The following is a 25,662-nucleotide window of genomic DNA, read 5'->3' on the forward strand; positions in this document are numbered from 1 at the left end:
CACGACTTCTTGCCTCAGCCGCTCATCTGAGACATTGATACGCACGCCGCATGAAGAATTCAGTGAACTTGTGATAGACCCCCGTATCATGCGCGTCGCATCATACAGATCAGTGATTGGCTCGTTAAGGCAGCCCAAGGCGCCTATTGAACGCATGTTTGCGCGGAAACATTGTGCTTCAATGTGCAACTTCCACATCAGGTACCTTGCACTTCGTACGGAGCACTCATGCTGTTATCGACGTGTTCCTCCGAGACCGACCCAGAGACGTCCCGCAGTAGCCAAGGCCGCCACATAGACTATCGTGCAGGCGATCTCAACCCGCGGGTTCAGTGATCTGCCTGTTGCCAATGCCGTGGCATGGGTGTTCAAAAGCCCCACGTAGTCGTCACTTTTGAACTCGAACCCATTGTGGAAGACAGATAGGGTGTGCGGATAGCCGTTGGAGGGCAACAAAGCTCACAAGAGTGAGATGCTTGTCGTACAGTCAACTTGGTTGTATGACGTTGCCGTGACCATCCCGATCTCTGTTTGCTCTCCAAACGCCTTCCTCGACTTCCCCAGTATCCGCAAACCACTCTCTCTTCCAGATTTCAGCCCGTGCTTTTACCCTCTCTAGGATCTCCTCCGCGGCTTTCCAAGCACCGGCACGATGACCGCTGCTGACAACAACTGCAATGCTCTCTTCTTCGATCTTGACTTCGCCGAGGCGGTGAACAATGGCGACCTTTTCTACGCCGTGTTTCCTCTGCACGTCCTCGGCGATCGCGAAAAGAGATTTCAGCGCGAGAGAGGGGTACGCGGAGTATGAGAGCCGAGAGACCGGACGCTGGTCGAAGTTGTTGCGAGTAGTTCCAAGGAAGAGGACATTTGCACCTGCGGTCGGAGAGCGAGTGAATCGAAGGTATGTTGGTATATCGAGAGGGTCATAGACTAAAGAGATGTAAATCGACTTGGAGTCAAGCGTCTGAGGGAAGTTCGAGGGGTCAAGAACAGACGACGATGACTTTGGCTTCACAGAGGCTTCGGTCTCGTGCGTCGCAGGAGCTGAGACTGCGCTAGCCATTGCGGAGTCAAGAAGGTTGAGCTCTCGCGGGACAGTGGCTTGCGATTGAAACCCAAGGAATTGATGACCGGTGTTTTGAACGTCAACTCAAACATATATCGCCTGCGCTGGACGTCTTGGTCATCATCACCGTAGTCCCGGCAGCCGTTGGTACGTCCTTTGCGCAGATCCAAAGTTCAGTTTATCCTTGTTCGTGGGACGGACGGTTGCGGCAGACCGCGGGTGTGATGGCGCTTTTACGAAAGGTCGGGCGCAGAAGAGCGCTCGAGGAACGATTTCGTGCACGACAGTCGCCCCTACGTCATACATGGCATGGAAGGCACAGGCCAATCTTTTTATCCCTATCTGAGCCATCTCTCACATCCCACTCACCTTCGACTCGGCCGAATTTCACTACCTAGTACTCCGTACTTAGGAGGAGAGGCGTAGACGTATTCGTACTGTCTTTTTCTAGGATGCCAATAACAGGATTCTGAAGATCTATCGTTCTCCCTTCCGCCCTCAAATTCATCCTTCGTGTGTGCCGACCGACAACACATCTTCTCGCCCAGCCGCACCTCCCCTTCCACCCTATTCGCCACGACTTCTTCCACAACCCCATCCCCACAAACCCAAAAAATATTGTCCGAATCGTGCCAAAAACAACGCTTTCTCTCCATCTCAATGGAGCCACGTCAGGACATCCCTTTCTTGCCTTCCATTCCACTCATATAGGACGGAACCATCATTTAACGTGTCCAAGAGCCTCCCCTGCATGGGAATTGGCCCGAAGGAGCAACCATCCTTCCTAATGAAGAACTTTATGACACGACACTTGAAATGAAGTGGCTGGGACGCAATCAGATTGGATGGTGGCTGTATGCAAGATCTGAGACGGCGCGATCTTGATTTCTGGTTCCTGTCAAGGGTCAGTGCTGAATATAGACTGCGCACACAACATCGTCCGTGGATCTGGGTCACAGTGTGTTCGACCACTAGATCAAGTATAACGAAGATGCACAGAATACACTTTTCCATCTATTTCCTGGGTATCGATGTACGGTGACGTGTATATATATGAGAAGAGGAGTTTCGCCATCCCATTTCATCCCATAGCCATGCCCATTGAATACAACTCTTGGGAATTTGTCCTTTGCTCGATATCTCATGCCGAGCTCGTATTTGAGCTGAACACTGCTAAGCGAGTCCAGTCGAGCACAGTACTGTGTATATCAGAAGAGGAGCTTTTGTACATCTATTTAAACTCCGTCGCCATGACAATAAAATTCAACCACGGCTTAGGGAGCTCTCATTTGGGCTGTAGTCGGCAATTGCGGCGGTGGCGGCCCAATGGAGAGAGTACAGGTCATCGACCCGAGGACCGCATCTCGGGTATAGTATCCATGACCTTTCAGCAGCTGTGCCTGATACTGGCGTGTGAGATGTGTCTCGAACCTCTCCTAGATTCATTGCGTCCGAGCCGGAGGTGCCTGCGCTTGCTCCTTCTTCTGCAAATACGGCAACGGCGTCGTATCGATCGGCTTCTTCTCCCTTCTCCAATCCCTGACATGCTGGAGTACTATCGCAGCCGCACTCTCCGGCGTGTCCTGCCTGCCGATACACTCGACAAAGTCGCCCTCGGGATCCATCACGTAGAAGTATATGCTATGATCGACTAAGTAATCTTCCTCGCCGGGCTTGAACTCCGGCGGCGTGGAGAAGTAGACGCGATACTGCTTGCACACGTCCTTGGTCTGCTGCCACGTGCCGACCAGTCCGATGATCGAGGGATGGAACTCGGCAAGGTACGCCTTGAGCACGTCCGGCGTGTCGCGGTTCGGGTCGCAGGAGATGAAGATCGGGCGCACCGTGTTGGGCGCCCGGTCTTGGATAATGTCGAGCGCTTCGCCCATCTTGTCCAGCTCGTCCGGGCATATGTCAGGACAATGGCTGAAGCCGAAGTAGATCTGGTGGCCACCTCATGTCAGCGCGCGTTCGGTGGAGGGTACTTTCTTGTCCCTGGACTTCTGAAAGTCCAGATTGTAGTCGGGGGTACTCACCAATGAGTACTTTCCCAACAGATCCTTCTCTGTAAACTCGTTGCCGTCGATGTCTTTTAATGTGAACGGCCCGCCCACTTTCGGCTTGCCGTACCCCTTGCTCATCTCGACGATTCTCTTCCGCTCAAGCCTCTTCTTCTCATACTGGAAGTAGAAGATCATGCCCGCGCCCACCGCTAGGAATAGACTCGCTGATCTGAATGAGAAGGGCTACCGCCACGTTAGATGTGGGAGACACGTACCGCGGATGAAGATACGTACGCCGGTGCGGTGGTACAGCTTGTCTCCTGCTCTTAACCTCGCGGAGGACGATGTGAAGGCTCGGAAGTGGACGCATTGTGGTGAGATGGGGTGGCGACGTGTGGGAGATGGTCTAATTGACGAGGAAGCGGTCCTTGTTGTTTGCCAGTGCAGCGATCTGGGCTTTATCGAGACTGGTTGCGCATACAGCCGTCGGAGGATATGATGGAAGGACGGACTCGGCTTGGCCATCTTTGTCCTGAGGTTGTAGCGTTCTAAATGTTGCGGAGGGATGGCTGCTTGAGCGGGAGAGCGTCTGCGAAAGTGAACTCAGATACTGCCGCAGGGCTAAGAATGCTCCGCCCTAGCCCATATCCGTGTACGGTGGAGCCTCTTACAGGATGTGCGGTAATTGCGGCGAGATGAAGAGATCAAATGTTTTGGTTACGACGAAAAAGCAAGAACTTTTCGTTTCCATCATTGTGTTACATACGCTCAAGGTTTCAGATATCGTGTTCACATCATAACGCCAGGTCCAGCCCCAAATGTTTCCGGCACATTCATATACGGCTCCACTTCGACCCAGCCGCGCCAGTCCCATGCCAAGGTTGAAGCACCACCGAGCCATTGCTCCGGAGGCAATGCCATCAATTCGTACATTTGTGGAGGGCAATTAAACCATGATGAATCTGCCTTGACCGCCGGACCATCGTACGATAATCCAGGCTGAGGAAACCCAGCCATAGAAGTGGGGTGGCTGATCGAGGTGTATCCATCCTTGATACTGCACATCTCGGACTCATCGCTTGCGCTGGAAGTTTGATGTACCAAAGCTGGTGGCCCGGTCGGAAGATGTTGTAGCAACCGACGCAAGATGGGAGCGGCTTTGGAGCACACATCGCTTCTTGCAGCCATGTCCTCGAATCGCAGCTCACACTTTTGGATCGCTCCGAGAAATTGTGCTCGGTGTGCATCTGTCAGGCCGTCGTCGGAAGCGAGGAGGACGCGTAGGGTCGAGGCCGCCAGAAATGCCTGGAAGCTTCCGAGTGAATAAACAAACCACCGATAGGGCTTGAAACGAACGTCGCAACACAGATCCTCGTGGTTACTTAGGAGAACCAGGGCTGCAGTCGTACAGTGTGCTCGGCTCTGAAGCACTTGCTCTGAGGGATGGGTAATTCCTCTACCCGAACTTGAGCCGTAGGCGTGCAGATAGGGTCTGTGGAGAATGAGTCGAAGGTAGTGTATATAGTTGTTGAGGATATAGTTATGGGCGACGTGATAAGTCGGGAGCTGCTGTCCGTCCGCAAACCTTGCCTCATGTAAATGCTCCTCTGCGGTGATACGTCGCTCGAGCTCATGGAGAGTGCTAATGTCTCTGCCGTCCCGGGCAAATTGACATATTTCCGAAGCCAGGGAATACAATTTGATTTTCAGGAGAATGTATGACATTTTCGTAGGTGGCCTCGTGTCCGTTCCTTCGGCATAACGTTGCAGACTGCCGCCCAAAGAGATGTCCTCATCGTCTATGTCTGCAGGAAACCGGACACTGGCCGATTCGTTTAATTTCATGGGAGCGAGGTTACCCAGGATGGTATTTTGAATGGTGTAGAGCAACATCAACCCTGCCCAACAGCGGCGTCTCTGCTCACTCCTCACTGGGTCAAGGTTTAGCTGCGAGGGGTCGATATGGCACCCTAGTGAGACACAGATGTGAAAAGTTGTCCCTAGTAGAGCCCATGAAGGACCATGAGCGTGCGAGATCGCATATATAAGGAGCACCAAAGCTTGCACAGTATGCAGATTGTGTCGCCAGAGGAACTGGTCGGCCGATAGGCATCTCATGGCTGCTGACCGGTACTTGGTTGCCAGACTTTTGATATTAGCTGAGGGACTGGCTGCATGCCCAAGGTCTGCCAACAGCGGGTTATCAGAGTCCAATGCGTTGACGGATATGGAGAGGATCACGAACACCAACGCCAGGAAGGAGAGGGGCACTTCTCCAGGGCATCGGCAGAAGTTGGCGTATTCCATGTGGAAGGTCGGATCGTGAAGTATGTGGAAAAGCTATCCAAATGGGAGATCAGCATGTGTAGCTCTCTGGAATTTCATGCATTGTCAGGAGCAGTGTCGGTGCAGCAAGTGAGCAACGGGGATATTTCAGGTCGGCAGTTCCGACGCGTTGGAGAAAGCACAGAATACCCATTCGTGCAAAGGGCACTAGCTACCAGGGAAGAGAGGGACATGCACGTCCTAGTCTTTGAGAATCTCAAAGCCTAAAATAAGGCCCGCATCACCAATCATCAAGCTGTCCCATGGTTTGAGACACTCTTGCTTTGTACACGGGGCGAAGGGGCCATCTGGGTTACATAGCGAAGCAACATACCGGTGAGAAGACTTCGAAGAATATGTCCTTGAGTTCATCACGTTGACGAAATGGTGGCAAGAGGTCCAGCAGCGCTTGCCGCGACGGAATTGCTTCGTCGGCGAATGGGAACCCTGTCGACATTGGAGGTGCCGAAGTAGCTTGAATCAGTTCGTTGACGGCATCAGCGTCTGCAGAGGCGATGCCAGGAAGGAAGCGCTCGTATCCATTCCCATACACGAGAACAGCACCAACGGTCTTGGTATCTGCCATGTCGGAATGGCCAGCGTCGATTTCATTCCATGGCGACGAGTTCAACGATGACGGCTGGCGATGAGACTGGCTGTCTTGATTCGACGAATACGAATTCGGGACGAGGTCATACCGTTGCTCAAGCAGGTGGCCCTGTCTTTCGAGCAGACTCTCAATCCGGTTCAGTTTTTGTAGCACCTCATCTGAATTCGAGGCAGAGGGCGTCTGGATGGGTTGTCGAAGGTAGAAACAGGTTTGGCTAAAGCCACGGCGCACGCAAGTTTGACAAAATGGACGCTCCCCGGAGCACTTGCTGGAGCGAAATCAGCATATGCCGGCAATGCCCTCGATAGACACAAGAGAAGAGCAAAGAGGGCGGTCTGGCGTCTCTTCGAGGCGGATGGCTGAACTCACATCTTGCGTTTTCTACAATTTTCACAACTCAAAGGCTGCCGTTTCACTGTCTGGGGCATCATCCTGCCGTCCAACAGCGGGGTGTAAATCCTCGCTGAGTCCAGTCAGAGGCGAAGATATTCGGCCTTCCTGTGGCCAACAAGCAACGAAAGGTGAATCTACGATGCCAGCGTACCTGGACAATGTCGTGTATTTGATCATTGGGGTTGGGGTGAAGTGAGGCGAGAGTGTGGAGGAAATGACCAAGTTACAGTTTACCACAGTAAGCATCAAAGAGGAGAATCCGGGGCCGTGTGGCGCCTGAATGCCTGCTTAAGTGAGTCTGGGGGCGCCCGGACAGCAACTTCCGGGGCTCGAACGGGATGGCTCGGCGGCCGAGGGCCCGCTAGAGAGCGCTGTGACCTTTTCCAGCTTCCGCGCATGGCCCTTTGCCAGGCTGGGTAAGAGATCCTCAGCGATGAAGCCTTCTTCGTGCTTGTGGTGCTCAATCCACGCTCACTGAAGTCCCGTGTGACGTTTAGTGCGTGGCCTACGACTCAATTTAGGGTTTATTTGACCTCGGGAGCGTAATTTCTATCCCTGCTCTAACGCACGGTCAAATGGAACGTCGCGGATGTAGGCCCGTTTAAACCCTGCCCTCTCCTGCAACTTGGGACCATCCTGGCGCCTACTGCTTCCCTAGGAATGTTGTCACGGCAGAGGACACACTCTCCGTGTTCTCAAAGAGGTGCCAGTGTGCGACCTGCGGCAGAACGGTTACCTCCTCGCAGTTGGGTATCTTCTCCTTCATCTTGCGGCACATGTCAGGTGGTGAGACTTTATCTTCGTCGCCGGTTATGATCAGTACTTTGGCCTTCAATGCAGATATATCGAGAGTGTCTCGGTGTGAGTCGGCCAGTGCCACGCAAGCCTTCGCATATCCTTCGGGGTCTTGTCCCAGCAGAGATACCCGCGCTGCAGCAAGTGCGAGTGGATTCGTTGATTTGCTGTGGTCGGAGATCCCTGCGCCCACGACGGCATCCACAACTCCGAGCATCCCTTTTTCGCGAGCAAGGGCGGCCCGCCCGTAGGTGGCTTTGCTGGCAGCTTCCGGGAGCGGTGAAGGTCCAGGTCCTTGCAGGATAAGCGTCTTGACCAGATCCGGATGGTTCAAAGCCAGCCTTATGGCGACGAGGCAGCCCATTGAGTGAGCGACCACAGTGAGGCCAGCGTCAGCATTTATTCCTGCCTGAGAAAGAACCTGGTAAGCATCGGATGCCAACGAAGCAATGCTCAACTTGCTTGTTGCGGACGTGGGCGACAGGCCGTGGCCCTCAAAATCCGCGAGGTGGTATGTCCACGCATCACCCAGCCTTGTGATAATGGGTTGAAAGTACTCCGAGGTGCCGCCGAGCCCATGGATAAAGTAAATCGGCCTTCCACCGTCACTGCCTTTTCTTTGGTAGAACAATCGCTTTGAGCCGACAGTGATGAGCCCGCGACCTTCGACTGTTCGCTCATTTGCCACTGGTACAGCAGGCGATACGACGTGGTCGAGTATAGTGGCGCGGGACTCTGGATTTGCGATCTTGTTGGTCAATGTGCCGAGACCCGTTACTGAGATCTTGACCTCGTCCCCGGGATGGAGCCAGATCTTAGGATCAAAGCCAAAGCCAACTCCGGCAGGGGTCCCGGTAGCTAACACGTCTCCTGGCTGCAGCGTCTGTGCTGCGGATAAGGTCTCGATCAGGACTGGGATGCTGAAAATCAGGTCTTCTGTCGTTGCTTCTTGTCGCTTCTCGCCATTCACCGTGGTAGTGACGGTGAGTACTTTGGGGAGCTGTCCCTTGGGAACAGCAATTGGCCCCATAGGTGCAAAGGTATCAGGCCTGTGCATCGTGGTTAGCGTGCACTGTGTCCCTTGATTGAGTACTGGGTGCTCTCTTTTTGACGAACGCCAGGATCTTGCTTACGATTTGCCAATGTAGAACTGCTTGTGGTCGCGCTGTCGTTCGCGGGCTGTCACGTCATTAATGATGGTGAACCCCCAGACATGGTCGAGCGCATCTGCCTGGCTAATTTTGAATCCAGGCTTCCCGACAATGACCCCGATCTCTCCTTCATAATCAACAGAATCCGTGAAGCCAGGATGCGGATAGATCTCATCTCCGTCGGCAACTGCTGAAGTCCATCGCTTAGTAAAGATGACTGGGTGTGTTGGCATGTCCACCTTGTCGGAGCTATCGTAACTGCAAAAATCATGAAGGTCAGCATGCTCTGGTAATAGCGGCGAAGATGATAGCGCATACCCTGAAGCATTGAATTCTTTTGCATGAGCCTGCAAGCCGTCAGCAACCAGCACGACGGACACTCGAGATTATGCCTACTGCATAGTTCTTCCCAACAGCCAGAATATCGCGGCCGTAGATAGGTGGCAACAGCTTTGCTTTGCTTCGAGGGAAGGCCTCGCCACCTTGGACGAAAGCGTCGTCCCTTGCCTCTATGACTTCGTAGAGACTCCTTACCGGCGTACCAGAGACATAGGAAAGGGGTGTAATCGCCTGCGATTCTAAGTCGAGATGTCCAATGCGTGGCTGTTTGCTGCCCTCTGGGATATACGCGACGTAGTTTGTCAATGTTGGCCCTGCAGACGCCACGCCGTCCGCAGAGGCTGTAGACATGGCTTTTCAAATCACAAATCACGAGTTCAACTGTCTGTCAGAGAAATTTCAAGTTGAACTTGTCGCTTGCGGGCGACTTTCTTACAAGTGAGCCGAGTCTAAGCTACGTCGACAAGCCTTCAACGTGCGAGCATCGTGGCCATTACCCGAGATTTCGCTTCTGATGCCGATAGACGCTCACGGAAGAACATGTCCTCCCACTAGACGAGCCCTGAGGGCTAGCTTCATACCGGCGATGCTGCCGACTGTGTGCGACGAGCTCGTGAAGCCGCGGGGAATCAAATGGTGAATAGACTCTTACGTCATTGAATGTCCCGCAATGCGCAACTTTAATCCGCCGTAATCCGCCCTCATCCGCTTTTCACCGCAGCCGCAGCTTCTTTTACTCTTTTCGACGCGGTTTCAACGACCGTCCTGATGCGCCATGTGTCCAACAACTAGAATTCCCTTCGGAGGAATCAATGCTGCACATCATCGTCCAGATCATTGATGCCAAGCCGCCAGATCAAGCTGCTGCGCCAGCGGAGATGCATGCAAGCACCCATCATCCTGCCCTCACCCCGCAACTTGAACAAATCTAAATGCCTGGACCTAAGACCCGGCAATTGAGTGCACCGGTTGGTATGAGAAATCATGGTGTACGGAGTAGCATGAAGATCCATGGCAACGTGCAGATAATTATCCATCATTCCATTCAGTCGAGGTGCGTGACTGGCGCGATGCCGATCCAGAGACCGGCATCCTACCGATACTACCTCTGCCAGGGGTGATGCCGCTTCTATGCAAGCGCAGGGGAACCGCTGGCATGGGGCTGAAGAAGCTCGCGGACTATCACCCTAGCTCTCCAGCTCCCCAGTCAAAGCAGCAATGTAGCAGAGTAGAACGTGCAATATCAACTCTGGCCAGAGCTTCTTGTCAGGAACACAACGTCTTCAGACGCCTCTTGCGGATCGAAGCAGTCCTCCGCCTTGCAGGATCACATCCAGCACAATGTCTTCCTACGATGCAGCAGATCAGCTCGAAAAGTCGGCGGCTGCTGCCCATGACGAAGCACAGCGCATAGAACGTGTGCGCACAAAAGGCGGGCACGAGGACGACCGAACCCAGCCGTCTCTTCCAGTGGTGCATCGATCATTTGCCAACCCAGCGCCATTGGGACTGCTCTCTTTTGCGACCGGTAAGCACTCGCGCTCTGAAAGAAAGCAAACATGTGGTGACCCAGACATCAAGGTATATTCTTGATCTCGGCCTACGGTGTGCATGTGCGAAACATTTACACCCCGAATGTTCTCGTCGCGATGATTATATTTTTCGGAGGGGTATGCCAGTACATCTCGGGAATAATGGAATTCATTTCTGGCAACACCTTCGGAGCCACGGTCTTCTCGTCTTATGGGGCTTTCAACATATCCTACGCGATGATCTACCTGCCAGGCAGCGGCATTCTCGCAGCGTACACCGACGAAGCCACAGGTGAACTCAGTCCTGAGTTCAATCAGGCTCTGGCTATGTTTGTCTGGGCTTGGTTTATCCTGACCGTGATCTACACGGGCGCCGCTTGCCGTGCATCGTGGGTGCTGTTCTTGGACCTCGCCGCCCTCGACGTAGACTTGTTACTGCTGGCCTGTGGTTATATGTACAACAACCAGTCGCTACTTGTTGCAGGCAATTCTGTCGGTTTTGTCGTGGCTGTCTTGAGCTGTAAGTCTCGATTCTGCATAAAATTTGCATAGCCATGACTAACAGTCGCTGCAGATTGGGCGGGCATTGCAGGGCTATACGGAGGCGGCGTGACCCCATTCAACGTTCCTACATTCTCAATGCCATGGGCTGAGAAGAACTGAACAGTGAGGGCACAATCATGCAAGGGCGGCAGCGGTTTGAAACATCTAGTCAGAGTCCTTGATTGAGAGCTGCGTGCGAACTCTGCTTAGAACATATATATGGAAGACGTCGAGAATGCGCATGGACGCAGATAAAGGATCAATGTGCGACATTACTACCAACCATCATCACCCAGCTTCGACAGCCCGACATATCGGACTGACTCGGGAAATCTGTTCCTGATACCTTCAGTTCTGCCTACTCTGAGAGCGCGGCCATACTGCTCCATGACGCTCTTGCCATGCAGCCGCCAGAATTGCCAGGAGCAGTCCTCTCCAACGAAGCTCATAATCACATCCTCACCTCCGGGATGCTCTGCGGCGAAGTCGGAGCAATCGTAAACAATGCTGTCTATGACAATCCAGTATTCATTGTCCTGCGTTTGTTCCGTGTCCGAGATGGCTTGGTTTTTCGATTTGTATTGCTTGCTGCGTCCAAGGACCAGGTCCTTGGCGATAAAGGGAAGGTCGTTGTCTGATAGTGACTCTGGCACGAATGGGTACTTTTTGCTGGCATCCGAGGACTTTGCAATGCCTTCCTCCGACGGACTGTTGATGTCTTCGACGTGAGCGATGTCAGCGTCCCGCTTGAGAGAGCTTGTCGGCCCGAATCGACCTCTTCGTACGGCTTGCATGGTTCTTCTGAGCACAGGTTTGGGTACAAAGCACGGGTTGTTACCCCTCACAGACATGTACCAATTGGCCTGTCTGGGTCCTCAAGAGCGTCCATCGAGCCAGATGGTAGCTTGAAGTACCGTTTCCAGGTGCCAGGCCGCCCTTCGCCGCTGAAAACCGCCTGATTGTCCTGTGGATGCCGATTTTCGTTGTGAGCAGGAGGAAACAAGCTTATGCCGACCCCAGCATGCCACACCGAATCATGGCACATGGAAGCACACCCCTCCTTCCGCGCCCTGGCCAGATCCTTTACGTGGATGGCCGTGGCTGGAAGGACGCGGGGATCCAACTTGCGGGGTGCATGGAGAGAAAGCGGTTTCCGGCATGGGATCGTCTGGCACTTGTGCATTCCTTGGAAGGTGATGGGCTCCTTCATTGGTTGTGCGACCCCTCTCGTTCCTCAGATACATGTGAATACCTGGCACCGGAAAGATGCCACATAGCAGTGGCAATGGTCAAGTACAGACACCTGTCGACCGACGGATCTTCGTGGCTCCCTTTTCGAAATCACCGGCTGCGAGGGATTCCTGCCAAAATCCAGGAAAGAGCATCAAATCCAGGCACCACTTTCTAGTCACAACTACGCAAAATGGCGCCAGCAAGGATCGTGGACGACATCCCATGGTCGTCCCCTGCTTTTGTACCCGAGCCTTACGAGGGTCCTCCGCGGAATGTTAAGGCCATCGACGAGATCAAGTTCAACGACGCTGTCAAATATCCCAAGTACGAGATACTGGGCACTGATCCCGACTCGAAGATCATCTTCGAAGATGTCAGTATCCTGGACTGTACGGGCAAAGAACCATACCGTGGCGACGTGTATATTGAAGGTAAGTGGGTGCAGTAGTTGCTGAGGACAAGCATACTGCATCCCTTTGAACAACCCAATGCGCTAACTAGTCAACCCAGGCGGACGGATAAAGGCCGTCGGCGATGTTCCCAACAAAGCTGAAATACTCAAGAACCCAGATATTCGGCTCTTCAAAGGGAATGGACGGACGCTCATGCCCGGTCTTGGGGACGCTCACACGCACTTCAGTTGGAACGGCGGTGACCTCGCCAGTCTGGGTGGCTTGAACGTCGAGGAGCATACACTCCTGACTGCCAGAAGTGCAAAATGTTATATTGACTCCGGCTATACCATGTACGCCCCTCGAGGCTGTGGCGAACCAAGAGATACTGATGTAGAGAAAAGGTGCTACGGAGCAGCCTCTGCCAAAGAACGTCTCGATGTCGCCATCCGGGACGCCATCAATGCCGGCGATATCCCTGGACCGCGCTCAGTTGCGAACGGCAAAGAAATGGCCAAGCACGACGGCGATCTGGAGTCGGCAATCACAGCCTTTGCGGACACACCAGAAGAGATGCGAGAAGTCATCAAACACCACACTGGCATAGGAGTGGACAATATCAAGTTGGTCATGTCAGGAGAAGAGGTAAGCCCAGACCTCCGAAATCCGATCCTCCCGCGGGGCTCACGGCTAACCGACACGTAGATTTGCGAAGTCCGGTCCGCCCAGGACTGCTATTTCACTGATGAAGAAACTGCCGTCTGTGTAGAAGAAGCCCACAAGGCCGGGAAGTCCATCTGTGCGCACGCAAGAGCCAGAGACTCGGTGAAGATGTGCGTCAAGGTGAGTTATATCCCATCGAGTGGCCTCCCGTCTTTGACGCTCGCTCACCATTCATTTCCAGCACGGCGTCGACGTCATCTACCACGGCTCATACATTGACGAAGAAGGCATGGACATGCTCGAGCAGGCGAAGACGAAGCACGTAGTCGCCCCAGCCATCAACTGGCTCGTGGCCACCCTGAACGACGCCGCGGCGTTTGGGTACTCGCACGAAAAGGCCGAACAAGTAGGCTACAAGAAAGAGCTCGACGTCGCCCTCCGCGGCCTCCGCGAAATGCACAGACGAGGCATCGTCGTTCTGCCCGGCGGGTAAGTGACGCACTCTTGCGCCCTATCTCCTTTCCGTCCGTCGGCCGCCGTTCTAATGCCCCATAGTGACTACGGCTTCGCGTGGACCCCACACGGCACCTACGCGCGCGACCTCGCGCACTTCAAGAACCTCATGGGCTTCACGGCCCACGAGTCCATCATCGCCGCCACCTACGGGGTCGCCAAGCTGATGCTCCGCGGCGACGAGATGGGCCAGCTCAAGCCCGGCAACTACGCCGACATGATCCTCGTGGACGGCAACCCCATCGAGGATATCGACGTGCTGCAGGACCACAGCAAGTTGAACGTCATCATGATCAATGGCCGCGTCCACAAGGCCGGGCGCAAGGAGTACGTCCCTCCCCCTGTTGCGGGCCAGGATTCGAACAAACATCCCATTGTGCCGGATGTGGCGATCAGGGATGGGAAGCCTGAGGTCAAGGCTTCTTAGGGACAGTGCGCAGCGCCAAGGTGGAGGGCTCTCCACAGTATATGAGTTTTTTGTGCGAGTGTTCACGGATGTCATGCAAATAAGTTACAGTATTGGCAAACTACTCCGTACAGTACGTCGATGCAAGACGGAGTGCAAAACTGTCCTTGCTTGGTCAATACTAATACACGGTTATGTACTGGAATACCACGGACGAGTATGCTTGCTTGAATGCATGTCTTATCAATCGATGAACGCGTTGGCCCCATAATGAATGATTAATGATACTGTCCTTACAGCCAGCCAGCCAGCCAGCCACGCATCCATACTCAGACTCTCCTGAACACGGCCGGAGCATTCCTTGCAGTTCCTAGGACCGGCTCCTCTGCGCTGATCGCGATTCCGACATTCGTCGTCGTCGACCAGCTACTGTGTGTACTGCAACACTGGGTGTGGCTTGACCACGCTTGTGCATGCAGTGACGCGGGAGTGATCCTTCTCTTTCGCTGTGCGGTGTTAGTTAATGCAAACTTTGTATCAACTAGAGGACTTGCTCTTGACTCGCCTTCCCGAGATGGTAGTCGTGGGGCACTCCCGATATCAAAGGATGGCGTGTCAATCGGGTATAACACTCTATTGAGTCTAATGCTTTTTATGTGATATATTTGCAAGACTTGATCAGGTCATGTTTGTACATCGGAGGTCGTCGGTCCATATGCATTATCGCGTCAATAGGCATTAGCATTAGCATATGGTAATGTACAATTTCCGTGTTGACAATCCCACCCATGCCTGCTTTAGGGGCGCGCCGTACTCCATGTGCAAGGTCCTAAAGATAGGGGTATGAAGTATGATTACTTCCCCACGCCGTGCCGTGCCACAGTATAATCAATCACAAGTTCCTCAAACATAATGCAGTCACACTGGCTCTTACACCGTCACCCAATAAATTTCTCAACCCCGTCTCGGACAGCGAGCCACCAGCTTGATTGCCTGTCTGCCTCGTCTCTTTGCTTGATCCCTCGAATCGTCTCGATTGGCCGTTGAGACTTGACTTGCTTTTCGCTGAAGAAATTGCCATGCAAACCGTAAGGCACCCTCTGGGTGAGGTGAACACGGGCGACCACGGTCTTCATGTCCTTGGCATCTATGATCCAAAGCTCGCTATCTGCGTCCAACGGGCATTCGCCAGAGGCGTCCAGCTGAGACTCATCAAAGACGTAGGTCAACAACCAGCCATCATCCTCGCTGGTGCCATCTTTACGAGGTACAAATCGGGGCTCTTGAGCGTACCAGCCCGGCGGCATTTTGAAGATTGAGATCGGATCGTCTTTCTCCGTAGAGTCGAGGACTTCTCCGATGGACCTCATGTCCACACAACCAGAAATAGGTTCAAGACCTGTGTTCTTTCTGCCTCGCCTGATCAAGGTCTCTCCATCTATCTTGACCAAGCAGTCGATCTTGACAGCACGACCGAGCGCTGCACCAAAGGTCCCTTCAGAGGTGGAGCAGCCAAAGACATATTTCGTCACATCCATTCCCTTATCCTCACGAATGCTCGGGAATTCGAAAGGGATAGCGCTAAGCGCAAACTGATGTGCAATGTTGTTCTGTCGCTTCTCAGCCAACGAGAATTGATAGTAATAGAGGCGGCATTGCTCCTCTTCACCACCGGTCACAGGGGATGTCGGCTGCGGCGCAGCGACATCGCCGGCATTGAAAACTAAAGACGCAGACGTCAGCCGACATGCAAGCATGTTGACAGCAGTCGTCTCGACTTCGCCAGTAGCCTTGTTGACTATCCGGTCATCCCAGGTATTGACTGTGTGAAAGATACAGCACGCTTTCGTCTGGAACCAGCGGATCTGCTGCGGCCAATGTCGTGGGAAGACACCGAAGCGGGACTGTGAAATTGGGTCGTAGGCAACCACAGGCTTGTTCTTTGCCAGGTTCAGGGGGTCCAGCGATAGAGGCAGATCCATGATCACTGTGTGGTGAAAGGAAACACCGAAATCATGCATCATCTTAGCAGACGAGACGCCGGGAATGGGGGCGTTCAGCAGTCTTGTCGGTCGTTCGAGCGGTGTCGACGGCGTGGAGGGAGGATGATGAGTGGCAGGTATGATTGAATAATGAATGTATGGTGGCACAAAGGTCGACTGAAAAAGAATCAACTCTCCCGTTTTAGGGTCAACCCGGGGATGTGCGGTTGTCCATTCCTTCATGAAACCATAAATGCCCTTCCCACCGAATCCCGGGCCTCCTTCACCATCCATCTCGCCTTCAGCTTTCTTCCCGTTGTACCAGCCAACCGTCTCCAGTCCAGGCAGAGCGATCCGCATTGGAGGTCCAGACTCGCAGGTCGCCAGAGCACGCCCATCGTGATATAAGATGCCTGTGTTGGCCACACTGATTTTCTTGATGGCTTGTACTGAGCCTGGCAGTCGTGCCAGTATGACAAGACATATGGTGCGGAAAACGAGGAGGACAATATGGTAGAGCGAAGACAATGGATTGACTAAAGTGGCTATGCTGGGAAGGATGGGGGTGCGAAGGTGCTTCGAGGAGGTGGTAGAGAGGTAAAGGTCAGTCAAGATGTACTGGTTGACAAATTCTGGCTGTACTCCGTCGGCAGTGTGGGTAAATGAAACACCACTGAGCATGCCGTCACCGTCAAACCAGTGCGCATCTCGACCCAAGTCCTCGTTTGACACCGGATTGCCCCCGTTCCGAACGTATTCACCCCCTGCTAGCTCTTGCGGTATGCTGCCGGTGTAGTGGCATGGTGTCAGAGGTTGAACTTTCTTGACAGGAGCAAAGTTACCGCTCAAATATGGATGTGGATGACTTCTCTTGCGTTTTCGGGGATTTGGGGTGGCCGTCGTTCGGCGGGATGATGAGATCAGGGGCATCGTAGAGGCATCTTGTGCTGACACTGCCGAGGACGACTTGAGCATTGTCGAGGAAAAGGTCGAGGACGTCGCCGTTGCTTGCCTATACACGGTGGCTCGGCTTCGGCGTCGAAGTAGGCATGCACGTAGAGTCCCAGGGCGAAGTGGCACTACTCACGAGTTGTTCCAGGTCGATCTAGGAGCTAGAGCATGAAGGTAGTTTGTGGCCCAGACATAGGAAGGTCTAAAAGGAACGCACAGAGTACATCATCACGCAATAGCAGTTTTACACACAAGTAGAAGCAGCAACTCACATGTCAATGTTTGGTAGAAGCCATAGCTATGGAGGTGAACCAGGTCTGGCATGAGCACTTCCCGGATCAACCAGTTATGAAGTCAGGCGCATGAAAGGGCCAACCAGTACCCGATCTCAAGCTCTGCAGTGCCTCTGAGGATCGTGACCACGGGGGGGGAAGCTAAAGGCACCAGGCAAGAAGGGTAAGGCGAGGTGAGGTGAAAGTGAGAGTAAGGTGAGCGCAGGTGACGTATATGCACCACGAATCATGTGGTCATACACTTGCAACCTGCAACGGCGAACGGAGCGAAATCATTAGTCTTCTACGGAGTACGACCTCGGGATATTAAGTGGATGTACGAATACTCCCGGCCATGGTGGCTGCTCCGTGCTGCGCCGTGCTGCTCCTACTGGACAACAACTGTGGCTCTCCAGCTGCCCCGAGCCTTACGGATCCAGCCTCCCAAGATCTGATCGTGGCTTGACCTCGATTTATTCCGAAAGCCGTCAACTCCACAACGCTGGTATCTACGCGTCATGATGTGCCCGAAAATTAATGGCGCACAGCAGAAATTCTGTTGAGAGGTCCACGGATTGGCTCTCCTGCTCTCCGGATTTCTGCCTGCTACCTTCCGACAGTCATAGAAGTTTCTGCGTCGCTTCCCGCGTGGAGTTGACCACTGCTGCCGGCTATTTGTGTATGATGGCTCCTGCCGTTGCCGTAAGCTTTCTCTGATACAGGCACCTTTGGGAGCTTCACACGCGCGGGAGACGCTGCAAGTGCCTATCGGAAGTCTGTCCTGATGTACGACTATGCGATTGTGTATGTGATTCTCTAGCCCTGCTCGTGTGAAGGAACTAACACGTGATCTCTGCGGCAGTCATCTCGTCTATACGGTCCCCCTTGCGACAGCCTTGTCTATCATATTGGGACCTCTGTTGACCCGCCGTGATGTCTACAAAATATGCTTCTTGCAAATCGTCGCCGTGTCATACACGATTCCTTGGTGAGTGTACAGTCGTCAAGAGTGTTCGCGCGCGTGCTGACCAGTTCAGGGACTCTTACCTCATCCGGAACCGAATCTGGAGTATGTTGATGTCTCCCTGTATTGATATCTGGATCTTAGGCCTGCTAACTACTCGAAGCGTATCCACAAGATGTCATAATAGGGCCGACTTTGCTCGATATTCCTGCTGAAGAGGTCTTCTTTTTCCATATTCAGACATATATTGTGGGTAATCCGTATTTGCATATCTATATGCGAGGCTGCTAATTCTGCATCAGACGACATGTCTGCAAATTCTCCTCAATAAGTCGGTTCTTGTCGCCACTTACCTGCATAACGAAGCAGATCCCAGAGATCCCGTGGGCAGGTCATTACTCCTTGGGAAACGAGCAGGTCAGCTCATCCTTGCCCTCTTGGCACTTGGACCAATCCTCTTGCGCGATGGCCCCAAGGAAGGGCAATACCTCCGACTCATCTTGGCCTGGGCTTGCCCGGTGATGTATATGCTTTGGACCTTTGGCTATCAGCTACTCCTCACCCTTCCGTGGACGAAAACATGGTTACCCATTGCTGCTCCAACACTGTACCTCTGGGTCGTCGACACGCTTGCGCTCCAGAAAGGTACGTGGAGCATCGAATTAGGGACTAAGCTCGGAATTCATGTCTGGCCTCATTTGGAGATCGAAGAGGCAGTCTTCTTCCTCTTGACCAACACTCTCATAGTGTGGGGATCAACCGCTTTCGACAATGCTATGGCTATCCTCGATGCCTTCCCCGAGCATTTCGCTGTCGTTCCTGGGACACCATCGCCTATACTGATGTTCAAAGCACTGTTTCTGCCCACTTTGAAATATGACACGGCCCGTCTGGAAGGTTTACAAAATGCGCTTACGGTACTTGCGAAGAAGAGCCGGTCCTTCTACTTGGCTTCTGGCGTGTTTGCCGGTCGCTTGCGAATCGACCTGATCTTACTCTACGCATTTTGCAGGGTGGCCGATGATCTGATTGATGATGCGCCGTCTGTGGAAGAGGCAGACAAATGGGTGCAACACTTCACTCGTTTTCTTGATGCGGCGTACTCGTCGAAACGCGATCCTGGTCGTTTACAAGCATCTCTTGAGCCCTTCCCCTCGAAGGCACAATCCATTCTAGTACTACTGCCAACCGACAAATTACCGTCGGGGCCACTGTACTCACTACTTGACGGCTTCCGAATGGACATGAAATTCTTCGCCAAAGGATCCAAGGATGAACCACCAATTCAGACCTTTGTGGACCTTGAACGATACGCCAGTTGTGTTGCGGGCACCATTGGAGAACTATGCCTGAATCTCGTCTACTATCACGACCCTGATGGAGGGACCCGGGATGAGTTGAAACACAAATGCCTCGCCGCCGGCTTCCAGATGGGCCAAGCACTACAATATGTCAACATTGTTCGAGATGTGAAAAGTGATGCCGTTGTTGCTCGATGCTACATTCCCAATGAATGGTTTGACAAATCCTCTGAGGCTTCCGCCGACGCGCAAGCTACTGAAATCCTGCGTTTTCGACGTCGAATACTGGACACTGCGTTCAAGATATATGCGGACAATAGGGATGCCATTGAAAAGTTGCCCTACTATGCCCGTGGCGGTATTCGTGTTGCGGTCGAGAGCTATATGGAGATCGGCAGGGTGATGCGCGAGCGAATGCGACGAGGCCAACCTTTGGACTTTGCGGGAAGCGGCAAGAAGGGTCGAGCTAGCGTGCCAAAGTCCAGGAGGATACGAGTTGGCTGGTGGACGATGATGGGTTGGAGAGGTCCAGCATGATAGAGAGCACGATCCATTTGGCGCATCTTGTTATATTAGTCGTAGCAGTCCGTAGACCGTCTTGTCAGCTTCGAGGTACTCGAGATGCAGCCATCAAAGGCAAAATAGGCTGATACTGTAGTGCACCTCGTACATAAGCCTGGAGATGGATGAGGGGCCTCGGGGTGCTCCACTGGTGCCACGGACATGCAAGGGACGTGCGAGTGAAGCCTGAGGCGTGTGCGGGGCTTGATGCACCATCACATCATGTCCTTCCGTGCCGTCTTCCCCTTGCACATGCGAAAGCGGCAGACCTGACCAGATCTCCGAACACTCACACTTGGTACCTTCCTACAACGCATTGCACACCTCCATGGCTTCGGCTGCGGCAGTGGAATCCAGTATATGTTTTGTCGACCTCGTGTGCGCGCTTGCCAGACGCCATGCTCAGGCCTAATCATCCTCCGAATGCGTCGGGGGATAGCGGCGTGCCAATGCGCCGATGGGAAAAGTCATGTTGTCATCGACTTTACACCTACATGCACATAATATGCGCCATGTGATTTTCTCGGATTTGCACCCGGGATCGGGCTCTTGATTCTCATGCAATCCCAGTGCAGCGACTGAAAGTATGGAAAAGCCAAAGAGTGCGATCATCGTAGGTGAGAACGCGCTGCCCGGACCCCTTCGTCTGTGGCCGAGACTGACTGCAAGCCCCCAGGCGCCGGTGCTGGTGGTATTGCCAGTGCAGCAAGGCTCGCCAAAGCCGGGTTCAAGGTCACTGTGGTCGAGAAGAACGACCACACTGGCGGACGATGCAGTCTGATCCACGACAACGGCCACCGTTTCGATCAAGGTCCCTCCCTCCTTCTCTTACCCGATCTCTTTCGAGAAGTCTTCACCGACCTAGACACGTCGCTTGAGGATGAAGGGGTAGAGCTGCTCAAATGTGAGCCGAACTACAATGTCTGGTTCGGCGACGGCGAGTGCATCGAGCTGTCGACAGACGTGGCCAGAATGAAGAAGACAATCGAGAAGTGGGAGGGCAAGGAGGGCTTCGAGAGATATTTGGCTTGGATGCGGGAAGCGCATGTCCACTACGAGGCCAGTGTCGTGCACGTGTTGAGAAAGAATTTCGGAACCATTTGGGCCATGGCACGTCCCAGCTTCCTGCCATACCTCATGGCACTGCATCCTTTTGAGAGCATATGGTCCCGCGCATCGCGGTATTTCTTGACCGAACGACTCAGGCGTGCATTCACATTCGGGAGCATGTACATGGGCATGAGCCCGTTCGAAGCCCCTGGAACGTACAGCTTGCTTCAGTACACTGAGTTGGCTGAAGGAATATGGTCAGTCTTCCAGCCGGTCCAGCATGCTTTGTTAGCCACTGACCTGTACTCAGGTATCCGCGAGGCGGGTTTCATAAAGTCCTGGATGCCTTGGTCAAAATCGGCGAACGTCTCGGTGTCGAGTATAGGCTCTCGACACCTGTTGCCCAAGTCAACGTCGACAGATATTCGCGGCGCGCTACCGGTGTTACCCTGGCATCAGGGGAGGTGCTGAATGCTGACATTGTGCTTGTCAATGCCGACCTCGTCTATGCTTACAACGAACTCCTGCCTCCCTCTCACCGAGCCACCTTGTTATCGAAGAAACCCGCTTCGTGTTCTAGCATCTCATTTTACTGTAAGTTAAACGAATCGTATCCGCCTAGGCCCACAATGCTAATGTTGTGAAGGGTCGATGGACAAAATGATTCCTGAGCTTCACACGCACAATGTCTTCCTGGCAGACGACTATCAGGACAGCTTCGACGACATCTTCAAACGCCAGCAAATACCCAAAGAACCCTCCTTCTATGTCAATGTACCATCAAGGGTCGACCCAACTGCAGCCCCAGAAGGTCGCGACAGTGTAGTGGTCCTCGTCCCGTGCGGTCACCTACTGGAAGGCGAGGCTGATCGAGGCCTCAATCCTCAGAACGCCCAGGACTGGCAAGCGATGGTTGCCAAAGCTCGACATGCCGTGTTTGAGACCATCCGGCTGCGGACGGGTGCTGATCTTCAATCACATGTCACGCACGAGATCGTCAATACACCAGGCTCGTGGAAAGAAAGGTTTAACCTTGACAGAGGCGCCATTCTGGGCTTAAGTCATTCCTTCTTTAATGTGCTCAGCTTTAGGCCGAAGACGAAGCACCCCGATCTCGGAAGCCTATACTTCGTCGGAGCAAGCACCCACCCCGGTACAGGCGTACCCATTGTCCTGTGTGGTAGCAAAATCACGACCGAGCAGATTTTGGACGACTTGGGGATGGTCAAGCCTTGGTATCCCGGCGGACACAAGAGGAGGATAGTCAGCGACCTGGACAAGGAGGGCTGGCACTCCTTCGATCTCGGACACACTCTTGTCGCGGTTTTTATTGCACTATGTCTGGTGCTCTACATGTTTGCATTCAGATAGAGAAATTCAGCATAGCAGGATAGAAGGGAGCAAAGCGTCTCGGAGTTTTCGGTTTGGCCAAAATGCACTCTAGACTCTAATCGTTCACCAACAGCTGTCTTTTCCTCATGTGCAAACTGATGCCTTTGATTGTAGCGGCGAGTGTCGCCGAGCGGGACGTCATATCAATAAGGAAGAGGCCCAGCCTACCTCAGACAAAGTCCTGTGTACGAGTTACCAGCCTACCGAAGTAATTAGGTGGAGGCTGACCCTGGTGCCGCTGGCCAGAGAGAGTGAGAGGTTCACAGATGGCCCGCACACCGCACAGCATTCTACTGACATTTTAGTCAGCAGCACCGTGACTCACTTGTGGCGACACCAAGCATCGTCGATCACTAGGAAATGCCCCGATCGGCTGTCGAATCATGTCACTTCCATGGCTTCCTAACGTTTTGGCGGTAGAGCCTTGCTACTCGTGTCCCAGCGTCTCCGAGGGGAGTACTCCGTAACTCATGACTAAACCTTGCAAGCTTATGCCGTCGACCATCTCGTCTTGGGTGGTGAGAGGCCTTGCTTCCGCTGACACCGCGCCCTTCCGCCAATACCGGGCTGGCGTAAAGACAGCTGCCTCGCAATATTGTCCGGGTGGCCACAAGAAAGGAAGCCCGTGTTCTGAACGAGATAGGCAGTAGTCAGAGCTGCCCAGAGGGAGATGGCATGCGGCAATTAGCTGGCAGCCCAGTAACCTCTGCTAAGGTCAAATCCGACCACATCCGGGCGCCAAATGGTTCGATTACTGCAGAGTCTCGACAAATCTCAGACCACCACGATTGCTGATCAAGGCATGCAAAGTGGTCATTTACAGAGTACACCTCGAAGCTCTGCACGCTAGGGATTCTCCTCATTGCGTCAACCAGTTAGCATCGTGTTTCATGTTTCCGAATGCTAATGTTTGCTGTAGCTTGTGCAATGGTGGCTTTTCCCATCACCCATTCGGAACACGAAAACATCACAGCGATACCCTAGCTTCCAGAGCCTTGCAGCTGGATGAGGCAGATGACCCTTCCTGGGATGGGAAAGCGTCTACAAGAATCATGCTTACTTTCCGCCGACAGGCCTTCCGCGCCCAGGCTCGGGTGGGACGGCAGCACTTTCTCGGAGTCGATGGTGAAGGTTGAAGGCGAGATCCTTCCAGCACATGCCCAGTCAATGAGCAGCATGTTGACTATTTCGAGTTGAATTCGACGTTGGCATCAGAAGACGTCATGGTGCGGCTCTCCGTTGCCGTCCGCATCTGACCATGTAAGAAGGTCGATATATTAGACCGCCTTGAAGCGCACACCCCTTCTCGACTCATCAGCGCATCACGACCCAGGAGGCCTGCCATCCCATCTAGCGGCAGCTGAATCAATCTAAACACCTAATACCCCTCGCGCCGGAGATCTTCAGGACTCACCATGGGCAACGACGTCTTCCGCCACAATGGCTTCACCAACACGGTGACGACCAACAACCACATCACCGTCCGCGGTAGCGATTGGTACTGGACTGTTTGTGCGGTCATGACCGTGTCCGCCTTTGGATTCATGATCCATTCGTACTTCAAGCCCCGCAGCCAGCGCCTGTTTCATTACCTGAATGCCACCGTCTGCCTCATTGCGGCGATCTCATACTTCTGCATGGGCGCCAACCTGGGCTGGACTGCGATCCAGGTCGAGTGGATGCGCAGCTCGGCCAAGGTCGCCGGCAACATGCGCCAGATCTTCTATGTCCGATATATCGACTGGTTCATCACCACTCCTCTGATCGTAGTCCAACTGCTCTTGGTGGCTGGCTTGCCCACTCCCACCATTCTGTACACCCTCTTGATGACCGAGGTCGTGGTTGTCAATGGACTTGTTGGCGCACTCGTGAAGAGCTCCTACAAGTGGGGTACGTGTTGTGTTCCACCATTTGCAGCATGACTATTGTGCACAAGGTTAATTAACCATGGCATGCAGGTTTCTTCACCTTTGGCGCCGTGGCCTTTTTCTTCGTCGCCTTCGCCATTGCCTGGGACGGCCGCGCCTACGCCCGCGTTCTCGGAGTTGATGTCCTCCGCATCTTCAACATTCTCGCTGCCTGGACCATTCTTCTGTGGACCGTCTACCCCGTCATCTGGGGTGTCTCAGAGGGCGGCAACATCATTGCCCCAGACTCCGAGGCTGTCTCGTACGGTGTCTTGGACCTCCTTACCAAGCGTAAGTCTTCAGGTAGATGATCCAGTGGTGCACCCTGTGACTGACTATTGTTACCAGCCGTCTTCGGCGCCGTCCTCATCTGGGGTCTGCGCAACGTCGACCTTGCGCGCCTTGGCATCCACGTCAACGATGCCCACCCGCGCATTCCAAGAGCTGAGCCTGCCCCTCGGACCGAAAAGGATGCTGAAGCCGCGGCCGCCAGCAATGGTGCCACCGCTACCACTCCAGCTACCACTACCGCCACCGCACCTGAGACTGCCGTCTAAGCAGTTCATCGGCGTCTGTCTCGTATCTCGCCCAGCATTGGCTGCTTGCGTCATCAACCTGCCTATCCAAGCAGATATATGCTGAGGTGATCGAGAGGAACGGATACCAGAGGTCCAAGCCTGGCCTTGCATGATACCCTCTCATCCACAACCAACCACAAAACCCAAGAATAAGCGACAGGTCACTCGTTCATGATGACGGAGCGAAAGAGTAGAGTACCGTAGTCAGAGATGACGGAATTCACTAATACTTGGGATTACCTTATTGCTTCGAAGGCCGGCCTAATTTTGTCTGTCATTCATGTCGCGACGATACCCAAGATACAAGATACCATGGACAAGCATCATTGCTCTAAGAGTACTGTGCACAGTATGCAGTTAATCGCCTAATACTTACCACATTGTGTAGATAAATCTCACAAGCGCCATTCGTTGGTTTGATCAGTGGTTCGCACGCCCGCCCTTTTCTGATGAGACTGATCTCACTCTTGCAGGGCGGAGGTATGACATTGCAGTGGCCGGATGTGAGAGTAAGCCATACGGTACGCAGGCGTGTCGAGCCGGCTTACCTTCCATCGCGGGAAGATGTACGGAGTACTCCGTACTGTGCAGCCATTTCTTTTGGGTTCTTTCCGTGGCTCCTGGTCGGTGTGGAAAAAGCGCAGCCAAGTACGGAGTAGGGAGCAGAGGTCACAAGACTCTCACCTCGAGTCAGTCTTACCCCCGTGTTGCTCCCACTCCCAGCCACCTGCCCGGAA

The 25,662-nt window shown here is 53.5% G+C and overlaps 11 protein-coding genes across 11 annotated transcripts; 5 read left to right on the forward strand and 6 right to left on the reverse strand.

The window, feature by feature from the left end:
- Positions 1-487: 487 nt before the first annotated feature.
- On the reverse strand, positions 488-1,066 carry A1O7_00740 (uncharacterized protein; the record flags this gene model as incomplete). Its single annotated transcript, XM_007754781.1, has 1 exon — positions 488-1,066. The coding sequence occupies one exon, from the start codon at positions 1,064-1,066 to the stop codon at positions 488-490; it is 579 nt and encodes a 192-aa protein (XP_007752971.1).
- Positions 1,067-2,511: 1,445 nt separating this feature from the next.
- A1O7_00741 (uncharacterized protein) lies at positions 2,512-3,442 on the reverse strand (the record flags this gene model as incomplete). The annotated part of the gene is made up of 3 exons (XM_007754782.1): positions 2,512-3,012; positions 3,106-3,301; positions 3,348-3,442. The coding sequence occupies 3 exons, from the start codon at positions 3,440-3,442 to the stop codon at positions 2,512-2,514; spliced, it is 792 nt and encodes a 263-aa protein (XP_007752972.1).
- A 419-nt stretch (positions 3,443-3,861) lies between these two features.
- Positions 3,862-5,983, reverse strand: A1O7_00742 (uncharacterized protein; the record flags this gene model as incomplete). The annotated part of the gene is made up of 2 exons (XM_007754783.1): positions 3,862-5,412; positions 5,732-5,983. 2 exons carry the CDS (start codon positions 5,981-5,983, stop codon positions 3,862-3,864), a joined length of 1,803 nt encoding a protein of 600 aa, XP_007752973.1.
- A 1,060-nt stretch (positions 5,984-7,043) lies between these two features.
- A1O7_00743 (uncharacterized protein) lies at positions 7,044-9,036 on the reverse strand (the record flags this gene model as incomplete). The annotated part of the gene is made up of 4 exons (XM_007754784.1): positions 7,044-8,244; positions 8,329-8,604; positions 8,665-8,693; positions 8,743-9,036. 4 exons carry the CDS (start codon positions 9,034-9,036, stop codon positions 7,044-7,046), a joined length of 1,800 nt encoding a protein of 599 aa, XP_007752974.1.
- Positions 9,037-10,026: 990 nt separating this feature from the next.
- Positions 10,027-10,880, forward strand: A1O7_00744 (uncharacterized protein; the record flags this gene model as incomplete). The annotated part of the gene is made up of 3 exons (XM_007754785.1): positions 10,027-10,213; positions 10,267-10,737; positions 10,792-10,880. 3 exons carry the CDS (start codon positions 10,027-10,029, stop codon positions 10,878-10,880), a joined length of 747 nt encoding a protein of 248 aa, XP_007752975.1.
- Positions 10,881-11,035: 155 nt separating this feature from the next.
- Positions 11,036-11,554, reverse strand: A1O7_00745 (uncharacterized protein; the record flags this gene model as incomplete). The annotated part of the gene is made up of 1 exon (XM_007754786.1): positions 11,036-11,554. One exon carries the CDS (start codon positions 11,552-11,554, stop codon positions 11,036-11,038), a length of 519 nt encoding a protein of 172 aa, XP_007752976.1.
- Positions 11,555-12,183: 629 nt separating this feature from the next.
- A1O7_00746 (uncharacterized protein) lies at positions 12,184-13,988 on the forward strand (the record flags this gene model as incomplete). Its single annotated transcript, XM_007754787.1, has 6 exons — positions 12,184-12,424; positions 12,504-12,738; positions 12,790-13,030; positions 13,091-13,228; positions 13,290-13,537; positions 13,604-13,988. The coding sequence occupies 6 exons, from the start codon at positions 12,184-12,186 to the stop codon at positions 13,986-13,988; spliced, it is 1,488 nt and encodes a 495-aa protein (XP_007752977.1).
- A 917-nt stretch (positions 13,989-14,905) lies between these two features.
- On the reverse strand, positions 14,906-16,879 carry A1O7_00747 (uncharacterized protein; the record flags this gene model as incomplete). The annotated part of the gene is made up of 1 exon (XM_007754788.1): positions 14,906-16,879. The coding sequence occupies one exon, from the start codon at positions 16,877-16,879 to the stop codon at positions 14,906-14,908; it is 1,974 nt and encodes a 657-aa protein (XP_007752978.1).
- Positions 16,880-17,956: 1,077 nt separating this feature from the next.
- A1O7_00748 (uncharacterized protein) lies at positions 17,957-19,974 on the forward strand (the record flags this gene model as incomplete). Its single annotated transcript, XM_007754789.1, has 5 exons — positions 17,957-17,976; positions 18,035-18,160; positions 18,210-18,241; positions 18,300-18,385; positions 18,439-19,974. 5 exons carry the CDS (start codon positions 17,957-17,959, stop codon positions 19,972-19,974), a joined length of 1,800 nt encoding a protein of 599 aa, XP_007752979.1.
- Positions 19,975-20,584: 610 nt separating this feature from the next.
- Positions 20,585-22,419, forward strand: A1O7_00749 (uncharacterized protein; the record flags this gene model as incomplete). The annotated part of the gene is made up of 4 exons (XM_007754790.1): positions 20,585-20,615; positions 20,675-21,305; positions 21,359-21,642; positions 21,695-22,419. The coding sequence occupies 4 exons, from the start codon at positions 20,585-20,587 to the stop codon at positions 22,417-22,419; spliced, it is 1,671 nt and encodes a 556-aa protein (XP_007752980.1).
- Positions 22,420-23,855: 1,436 nt separating this feature from the next.
- On the forward strand, positions 23,856-24,904 carry A1O7_00750 (uncharacterized protein; the record flags this gene model as incomplete). Its single annotated transcript, XM_007754791.1, has 3 exons — positions 23,856-24,330; positions 24,399-24,638; positions 24,696-24,904. The coding sequence occupies 3 exons, from the start codon at positions 23,856-23,858 to the stop codon at positions 24,902-24,904; spliced, it is 924 nt and encodes a 307-aa protein (XP_007752981.1).
- Positions 24,905-25,662: the final 758 nt, after the last annotated feature.

Source organism: Cladophialophora yegresii (genome assembly GCF_000585515.1).
Source record: "Cladophialophora yegresii CBS 114405 chromosome Unknown aczIN-supercont1.1, whole genome shotgun sequence".
In the NCBI taxonomy this organism is placed as follows: Eukaryota; Fungi; Ascomycota; class Eurotiomycetes; order Chaetothyriales; family Herpotrichiellaceae; genus Cladophialophora; species Cladophialophora yegresii.